Consider the following 10,139-nt stretch of genomic DNA (forward strand, 5'->3'; position numbering starts at 1 on the left):
CACAAAAGAGCGAAATCCATGTCTGGGCCTTAACGCGGCGTAGCCTCCCGGCCTTTGGGTCAGTTCTCGGCTCTCTCTGGTAACCACATCAGTCTCGGCATTCTATACCACCTCGAGAGTCGAGTTTCAGGGGCGTACTTTATTTCCTGGTCCATATTTTGTGATTAGAGTTTATCGATTTCGTTTTTAATGAATTTTTCTTTATTTAAAAACGAAAAGAGAAAGAACAATTTCTTTGATTATTAAAGTAGAATCATATATATATATATATTGGCGAATAAAATAAAATTTTTAAGAGAGAGTAAATTTCGTTTAAAATGTTCGTAATAAAAGAGGAGAAAAATTTTTTTCGTCGATAGAGAAAAGGAGAGAGAGAGAGAGAGGGAGAGAGATATAAATATAAATATATGTATATTGTATTGAAGTAAAGTGGCACGTAACTCTTAACAAGGAGCATTCTCGGTCGAGATTAAACGATAGGACGATATTGGATAATCGATCGTAATTGTGTCTATTTAGTATAGCGAAGCTGGGGATGGCTCGTATGTCTCTTCTTGGAGACTCTACCGAAGTGGCATCTCTTATATTAACGACAGGAAGCGGTTAACCGCACGACTGAATAATCGTTCATAGGGAAAGAAAGAGAGAAATGTAGATAGATAGATAGATAGATAGATAGATAGATATATATAGAGAGAGAGAGAAAGAGAGAAGAGGAGGAATAAATTTAGCGAGGAACATAGGAACCGTCCAAACGTTTTTGGACTTTACGTTCACGAATACAAAGCTTTTTGGCGCCATAATAATTCGATCGAACGAGAACTTGGTTCTGTTCCATGAAAGGATACAGGTCGACTCTTTTCTATTTTGTCATTCTTCTTCTCTCGTGATGCTGTTATCGCGAAAAAAAAGAGAGAAAGAGAGAGAGAAAGACGAAAAAGAAAAAGAAAAATGAAAAGAAAAAGAGAAGTAGGCGGCAAATGAATTCGCTCGATTAAGTTGGAGTTAAAAAGAGGGTCGACTACCTGGTCACGATAAAAAGTTTCTTCCTTTTTGGTTGTGTATGCGAACGGTGCTGCGTACAACCAGCTGTGTATAAGGATATCTTTAGAGGTGGCTTTTATCGCTAAAAGTCAGGTGTGAATTGGGGCCACCGGTGCTCGATCAAAGGCGACCGTGCCGACGTGATACGACTAATGTAAAGAGGAAAAGAGAGCGATAGAGAACAAGAGAGAGAGAGAGAGAGAGAGAATGAGTAAGAAAGGAAAAGGATAGTAAGCGGTTAGGAAGCAGAACGAGAAACGAAAATGTAAGGAAAGGGAAGAAGAAGAATTAGAAAGAAGAAATGTTCGATTTAGTCCATCCAATCTTCTTCTCTTTTTTTTTCTTCTTCGATTAAAGTGAAAGACGATTAAAAACAAGTGTTGGGTGTAAACGATCGATAACGTTTATAAAGATATAAAGAGATCTTCGTGTAAACGATTCGTCGAAATCCTTATTGAGAGTTCTCGACTGGAAAATTATTAACCGACGAGATACAAGATAGGTCGACGCGTGAGACTATCGTCTCTGTTTGTGTATTATGTCTATCTATATATGTGTACATATTGTACGTATGTACGTGTGTACATGTTACATATTGTCCGCTCGAATGAATTCGATGAAACGGAAAGAGAAAGAAAAAGAGAGAGAAAGACAGACGACGAAGAGAGAGTCACCTAATCGTACCCGCCTACCGACAAATTAGAATATATCGAAGTTTAACTCGACGAACACAAGATATCTCTTTCCCTTCACGAAAATCACGCTAGCGCACACATTCATAATGATTAAATTTAACTCACGTATTTATGTTCGTTCGTTCGTTCACACGAGGTGACCGCTGAAAGATAGAAAGAGAAAATGAACGTTACAGGCAAATATATCCTCCAGCGGGATCACCTAATTTGCATCCAATCATAATTGGCCAACGAATCGTGACGCAATCATGACCCGAGTTATAATGAACGAGGAGTCGAGTGTGTATTTGGCGATTCTCCATACTTTGTCATTTCTATATTTTAGACACATAATTTATTTGTCCGTTTACGAGTTTTCTCTCAATGGTGGTCTCAGTGGTAGCTGATGTCCTTGTCGGTATCTTGTCCATGGATAAGAATGACACACGGGACACGATAAATAATCAGGAATGATTTATTGAAAAAAGGAATGCTTTTATATAAGTCGAAATAAATTCATCTTTATACGTGAATTAAATTTTATTTCAATTATGTATAATTAAGACGAATAAATATAAAGAAACTCTACAATCCTGAAATATAAACGTAAAATGAAATGTCGTATTCGATCGAATTTTATAGTTGAAGAAGTTTCATGTGTTTCATCGATTACATTATTATCGAATAGGACGCAGTGGACGAACCTACAAAATAAATTCTCGTCGAGCAATGGGGGGTTAGGGTCCTTGAAAAGGTGAATTATAACGAAGGGAGAAAGAGAGTTGAAAAGTGACAAGATCGAAGTCGATGTTCTCGGAGAGGTCCGAACGCGTATCGGGTGGCGGGAGGTTAGTAGACGGTCCTGGTCCTGGCGTCGGTTCTTATTCCGTGGTACACGAGAGCGAGAGAGAAAGAAGAAGAAGAAGAAAGAAGAAGAAGGAAAGGAAAGAAAAAAGAAAAGGAAAAAAAAAATAAAAGGAAAGAAAAGAGTGAGAGGGTAGACGCGAGACCCGGCACAACAAAGATCCATCGGGACCGGTTTCGTGTTCTGCCCTTTTTTACATTCCCCGAAGAGGCCCCGCCGGGCTGCGGGTGTGAAAACCGACACCCACCCACTTGTTATTTTGTCAAACACGAGCCCTGAAAATTATAGGAATCATGCGGCACATCGAGCCTATCCTATACGTCTAATATGAGCCATGCGCACGACAGATTATATTCGATCCAACTTTTATTCTCTTTGCTTTCGTGCGGGCGCTTCGTATTTTATAACCGTCAATTAAACGCGAAACCGTAAAATAACTGCTACTGCTGTTTAAACGCGATTAAAGTTGACGCGAGCTAATACGATCGTTTTGTTTGTCTATCGATTTGTTTGTCGCTTGATTCTATTAGTTTTTCGATCCGTACGTTATCGTAGGGGCTCTGAAATCGAACGGACTCGGCACTGCGATCGACGGAATTGCGAATTCCGATGGCTCGCCGGTGGTTGCAATAATTTCGAGGCAATTGAACCGAGACGAAACGCCGACTCGAGCATACGAGAGCCGCGAGTACTCAACTCTGGGATAGCTTCTCGCAGCTGCCGTGGCTAACCACACTGATTATTATTTCCGATAGGTCGAACCGAACGCGAGATTCTTTGCGACGAGTACTTTCATTTTACTTTTCTTTGTTATTGTTTTTATTGTCATTGCTTTTTTTTTTTTTTCTTTATCACGTCCATTCGTCATATCGATGTAATTTTGTCTTTGTAAGTATGTTAAACGAAGTTATCTTCATTTTTTATATTTTTGTTATATTCTTTTCTTTTTTTATTTACAAGGAAATTACTATTATTTCTTAAATTTATACTTTTGTATAAATCAAAATATTAACTAGCATCGTAAATTCATCATATGGATGTCATTTTGTTTTTGCTAGTGCCTTAAATGAAATTATCTCTGTTCCTTTTTTACAAGAGAACTAAATTATTTCTTAAATCTATCCTTTTGCAAATAAAAAAATTAATTGCATCGTGCGGTAAACAACCTTCCTATTTTGTCTCTATCGGTTTTTCTTCTATTTTTGTTTAGTCGATTCGCGTCATCTGAAAAGGTATACAGTATCCTTTAATATCTACTCTCTCGTGCCAAGTTTTCGTTGCGCCGCTTTTTATTCGATCGACCACCGCATTCTTACACTCGTATCGTTTCTCAACGTCGACGGAGGAGGAGCTCTCCCTTGAAACGGAACCCAAGATTCGAGAGAGCGAGTCTTCCTGGGAAACGGCGACTTTTTGCGATTCTCTTCGATTGATCCTTCTTACGATTAAACGTGACTCTTGAAGTGACTCGACTTCTTTCCGTTTATGCAACACCCAAAAGAAGCAGTTCCTTTTGTGTTATAAAAAAAAAAAAATTCGAAGAAAACGTCAAACTTGTTACAAACTCTTAAATTCTACTCATGTCTCGATAAAACAACAAAGTATTTATGTATGTAAACAAAATTATTATGTATATCAAATTAATTATTAAATAAAGAGATACAGAAAGACATACCTGAGAAAAATTGAGTTTTCGTATCTTTCTATTCGGAAGTCGTATAAATATTTGCAAAGTCCAGATAAATTGCGTAATTGAGAATACTCGTTTCTCGAGAAGTCCCTCTTAATGGCTATTCTCGTGGTCATAAATATCGAATGGCTACGTAATTCTAAGAGAAGATAGGAGTTCTCAAAATGAGTAGGTACTGAACTTAAGTCGGTTTAAACTCAAGAATGTTTTTACTATTAATATGATACTCGTCGCAAAGGTTTTATGTTTGTTAAAGTAGAAGGATTGTCTCGTAATCAAGGACATTCGTTAGTTCGCGTTCGAAATAACGAGTAACTCCTTCCTTCTTCTTTGACGTGCAACGGACGTATCACATGTACGTAACTAAGTATCTACAACGTGAAAATACGTGGACTGCCGATGGCGATCGTGTAGCTTCATTAGCCTAACTAAATGACTTGACACCACTCGTGATCGAATCGATTTAATGCGTTGCCTCGAAGGACTATTGTAAAACGATCTAGTCATTTTAATATCGATGTCAACGTAAAGAATATCAGATCTTTCTTAATACTTGGTATTATCTTAGTATTTCATATTCATATCGGAATTTTTGTTGTTAATTAAGCAATAATTGCAATTAATTTTTAATATTAAACTTAATTAAACGCTATAATCATATCGACGATATTAATAACAAATCGTGATAAAAAAAACTATTAATATTAAAGATAATAATATATATATATATATTATATAAATTAGTATTGAAAATAATGTGTCGCGATAAATTATTCGAAGGACATTCCGAACGTAAGAAATTCAGGCCCTGAACTCGGGGTCGATCGACAAGTAGGGCCAAGTACGGTGGTCAATTTATTCTCATCGAGTCTCACGGAGTCAATCATATCGCTAAAAGATTAACCGATATACTCCTGGGGGCCATTTCGTGAAATTTATAAGCTAGTAGCCAGAAATAAAAAGTTGTATGCTTTTACGTGAACTCGTTGCTATTTCAAAAACCAACGAATTACATTCTTAATACTGAATAGGCTTTACGTACAGGGTGTAGTTATAAAAATTACACGTCAACGATGTATTCAGATTCTTATGCGGGTTCATGTTATGATAAAAATCACCCCTAGATGTGGTTCAACAAAATCGATCTTTCTTTCATAAAAAGTATATATAAAGGAGTTTAGATTTTTTTTTTTACAAATAAAAAGAACAGAAAAAGAAGAAAAAAAGAAAAAATATTTCTAATCACTGACTTAAGAAGGAAACGTGTCGAGTCATACTGCGTATAAACGAGTAAAGAATTCGAAATTTGGAATTCGATTAATTGCGCATTGTTCATTGATATATAACATATTTATAGATATAAAATGTTTATAAATATTAATATAAAATTTAGATATGAATCTTTTAATAAGTTTATAAATATACATCTTTTAATAAGTTTATAATATTTGTTAGAAGTTGTCGCATTTTCTTAGTTGATATAAAACTTTTACTTGGCATGCTCTCTCACGTCGTTGGCATTTATACTTGATTGTGGAAACTATACCGTGACACAACTGGTACATATATGTACATACGAAGTTTCGCTCAACAAATAAGGCTCTTGTTAAAAGTACCGAGGCTAGCGAGTCTCCATACTCCTTTGGGACGGGTTTTGCACGCGCGTTGACCATAATCGGAATACAATACCTGTCCTTTTTATCCTTCTTCGATAGGTCGTTGTGCTACTGTATCTATGGTGAACTGCAAGAGAATCACATAGGACTCGCATACCTTGTTCGTTCATTAGAAAATTTCCAAATCTAAACGATTGTTTTTCTAGAACGAGGAATTATTTTAATATCTATATCTTTTGTTGCGTTAACAGAATAACACATGTATATCATGCATTTCCTCAATTTTTTTTTTTCGTATGTAGAATAATAAAGTGATTTATTATTAATAAATATTTTGTTGGTATGTAGATAATTAGCTTTATATATATACACACACACATATATGTATTATTTACCTATATAGAGGTGTTTGGACAAACGTGTAAAAACAATGCATTGTATCAGAGGCGCGTTTTCTGATAGTTCAAGCATTTTGCTGCTAGATGGCGTGTTTGTTCAATGTTTAAAATTTAATTTTATCCTAGTATGTACATGATTTTATTGCAGTTAATATAGATTGAAATATTTGCTAAAAAAAAAATAAATGAATGAATAAAATAAAAAGGAAAACAAATGTAAATATTACTTATGAACAAACGTCATATTATTTGAGTTATCAAGATGTTCATTAAATAATATATAGGATGGCTCATAAGTTGATAAAAATGGATTATTATTGTACATAAGTTTAATTTTTAAACATTAGCTGTATGGGTTAATATTTGAAAATTAAATATTAATACTTTTGACACTTAATTTACATGTCACAATACAAGACGCATAATCAAACATGATTTGTTTCATCCTTATTGTTGCTTTGTTAAATTACAACACTTATGGATTATTATATATTAAGGAAAGTCCACTGTTTTGTTGTTTACGTGCTTCTACTCTACTATTATTATATTTAGCAAATTTTATAATAAATATTTATGGGTACATTGAAGTGTAATAATAATGATTCATAGTGGATTTTTTGTAATTTTATATTTATTTTATTTAATTAATAAAAATCATTATTATTTCTCTGTTTTCTTTGTCTTCTCAGTAGCTTGCTGTGCTTTCATAACTTTAACTACGATCTTCTGTTCTTCGATCAGAAAAGCACGGACAATCCTACAAAGCTCAAATATTGTTATTACTCAAATATAATTTGCAATAGAATGTCATCACTATTTCTCATACGTCTAAGAAAACACATAAAATATTATTTGTTAAAATACTTTCAAACGTACCTTTCTTTAACGCATTTGTGACAAAGAACACCACCGTATACGCGTTTAACCGTTTTCTTTCTCTTACACATCCGCGAACGTTCCATTGGCCTTGCAGGTTGAATACCTCTGAGCTTATCTTTGCAGTGACCGCATCTTGGAGTTTTCTTAGGTTTCTTCAAATATTGATATACTAATTTGCCTCCAGGAGTACGAACGCTATAGAAAATATATTAGTTAACGTTTTTAAGACAATGAAACAAAGAAATTAATGAGTTAAAATTACTTTTAAATGCTTGGAAGAATACAATTATGAAAAATAACAAGTATGACGTATGCGTAAACATTTACCACATTCAAATATTATAAAATCTTAAAACTATTGTTAAATTTTGAAAAATTACTATTACAATAATTAATTAATTAATTGAATAAAAAATAACAGAAAATCGACTTATATATCTCTTATTAAAGCAATCTTTGCAGAAAAACTTTTAACATTTACACCTTTTTGTCTATCTAATATTAACAATGCACACGATAACAAAACATAGTTAAATAAGTTATTACTAGTTATTAATATTTACGTATTAATTAAATAACATTGGTTTATTTTAAATACTAGAATACACGTGGAAAAATGTTGAAAAAGTACTATCAAAACATAACCTCTATTATAGATTGGTTGTACACAACATAAACAAAATAACTTACATTAATACCGTAGAAAAAAAAATATGAATCAAAGGAAGTTTATTTGTTATATCTATCGTTAGTTAAACGGTACAAAATTTATTACTTACACGCGTCTCCTATTACTTTTTGTATTATACGACAAACGCCGCCGATAGGTTAATCGTTGTACCATCTTGGTTCTGTAATATGAAAGCATACGTAAGAAAAAATATATTTATAATAATCTGAAAAACATCGGAATAATATGTATAATTTCGAGAAATCCATAGTGTATTTATTAATTTTGCGATCGACAAAAAAGATTTGGATTTCTCAATATCATATAAAACTGACACGAACCTTTTTGCAGAGCCAAACGGAAAAGGAAGCTAATGTCTATGAAGAACTTACCAGCAGAGGTCGTGTCAGATGGCCAATGCGATTGGACCGATAAATTTTTGAAGCCTGTATAGGGATATATTTTTCCTCTAGCCAATGGGAGCCAATAAGAGTCAGTAGCAGCCAATAGGAGCGCAGCATCGAAAAATTGGAGCGAACAGCACAAAATAGAAACGGCTAAGATATCTGTAGTGTTAGATTCAATCTATCATTATCGTATCGATTAATCTGTTAACTTAAGCATTAGATACTTACTCTTGAATGTGATATCGATTTACACGATATATTACCGAGGTCATAAGATTGAAATATTAAGACTTAATCTATGTAGAAAATTATACACCAGGATTACATTGTATAAGGTATATTATTTATTATATCTTATGTACATTCAACATCGTCTTGACAACACCATAGGAAAAATGTTTTTGACACATCCCAAAATTTGTTGGCAGTAACTCTCTGCTTGCTTCTCTTTGCGTTTAGTCGTTTTGTTTTATACAATGAATCGAAGACACACGCAGGCGATTTGCTTAACCAATTTTATAAAAAACTCAGCTTGTCGAGTATACATAAATTATTGCGTCTGTGTATGTGTAGATAAGCTATATATATATGGGACGGTACCTGTGTGCTTTGTTTTCACGGATTTTATTACTTTTTTTTTTGTTCTTTTCGTTTTCGAAGCAGGTACTTTGACAAAGTTCGCTGTAAAAAGAGAGTCGTAAAAAGTAAAAAATTAAACAACGCGCACATAAGTCGCCTAAATAACGCTTAATTAATTAATAATATAGCTGCTTATAAACTCAACGATCGTCGATCGTCAATCGTCGTACTGTAATTCGTTACTTTACACGGCAGAGTTTTCGAAAACTCTAACATAAAGAAATAATTCTACTCCTTTCATACTTTCGTACTAGCAATAATAGATAATACCTATGATAATTAGAACTTTTTTTAATTTAGTCAGATCTCTAAACAATAAATAAGTTTTTTTTTGTTTTTTTTTTTTTAATAAATAGTAATACAGATGCGTTAATCGATAAAAAATTAAGTAATAAAAGGTGTGGGGAGAGTTCAACGATTTCTTCGCCTGTTATTTTGTCCGTTCCTTCAGTACGGATAATTAAAAATAGTTAATAAAAATAAAAATTTTAAACAAAAAAAAAAAAAAAAGAAAATTGGAAAAAGAAACATCAAGGAAACCGAAGAATTTGCAAAGAAATTCAAGAATTTTTATCAAGCAATATTTTTTTTCCCCTATCGCTCACTTTTTTTTTTACTTTTATCGATTTCTATAATTCCAGACTTGTTCTTAGAAAGCTTTACACGTATACGAGAATAACCAAAATATGTAACATGAAGTACGATCCAAAAGCTTTGAAAGTGTAGCCCACGATATTGGGAGAGAAAAAACGAATCGGATCTACGAAAGGAAACTACCCATTTTCTTTTACGATAACAAGGGTATCGAAGGGTGATGAAAGGAAAATCGGTTAAAGTTATATGTAAGAGATTTTCCTGCTCTAACTAATATCCTCTCTCTCGTCTCGCATCTACGAATCGTATAATATTGATAGAGATCTATGAAATCTAATAATTCGCTGAAACTATCGACATTCTCAAAACTTCAGGTCGCACTCGTTCATTCGCCGCTAGACACAAATAGTTACAGCTCAAAATTCTTAAAACTTACCGGTTGACGTCGTTCCGACCAAGGGCGAGGACAAGGACAAATTAATTAAAGGCCCTTCGCGTCGCCCTTGGCCTATTCGGAACGTCGTTCCGCGATATTCCTCATTTTCACCGCCCCTTACTTTTTATCTTACTTTTTGCTAACTTTTAATACGAACATTTAGGAAGATAGCGCTATTGATAATTAATATCTTCTGAAATTTGTTAACATTCTCTATATAAAAATCT

General features: G+C 33.7%; 1 protein-coding gene across 1 annotated transcript; it reads right to left on the reverse strand.

The window, feature by feature from the left end:
• Positions 1-6,900: 6,900 nt before the first annotated feature.
• LOC127066321 (60S ribosomal protein L34-like) lies at positions 6,901-8,257 on the reverse strand. The gene is made up of 4 exons (XM_050999884.1): positions 8,178-8,257; positions 7,946-8,017; positions 7,164-7,361; positions 6,901-7,044 (listed from the first exon to the last, which is right to left on the reverse strand). Exons 2-4 carry the CDS (start codon positions 8,008-8,010, stop codon positions 6,948-6,950), a joined length of 360 nt encoding a protein of 119 aa, XP_050855841.1. The 5' UTR covers positions 8,011-8,017; positions 8,178-8,257; the 3' UTR covers positions 6,901-6,947.
• Positions 8,258-10,139: the final 1,882 nt, after the last annotated feature.

The sequence above is a fragment of the Vespula vulgaris genome, chromosome 9 (assembly GCF_905475345.1).
Source record: "Vespula vulgaris chromosome 9, iyVesVulg1.1, whole genome shotgun sequence".
NCBI classification, from domain to species: domain Eukaryota; kingdom Metazoa; phylum Arthropoda; class Insecta; order Hymenoptera; family Vespidae; genus Vespula; species Vespula vulgaris.

What these genes read in the sequence shown, in the direction of transcription:
- LOC127066321 (XM_050999884.1), bottom strand. Translation starts at nt 8,010, where the DNA reads ATGGTACAACGATTAACCTATCGGCGGCGTTTGTCGTATAATACAAAA. An exon ending in AAAAGTAATAGGAGACGCGT is followed by an intron (nt 7,362 to 7,945) that starts GTAAGTAATAAA and finishes TATTTTCTATAG; the next exon opens with CGTTCGTACTCCTGGAGGCA. An exon ending in CACAAATGCGTTAAAGAAAG is followed by an intron (nt 7,045 to 7,163) that starts GTACGTTTGAAA and finishes TGAGCTTTGTAG; the next exon opens with GATTGTCCGTGCTTTTCTGA.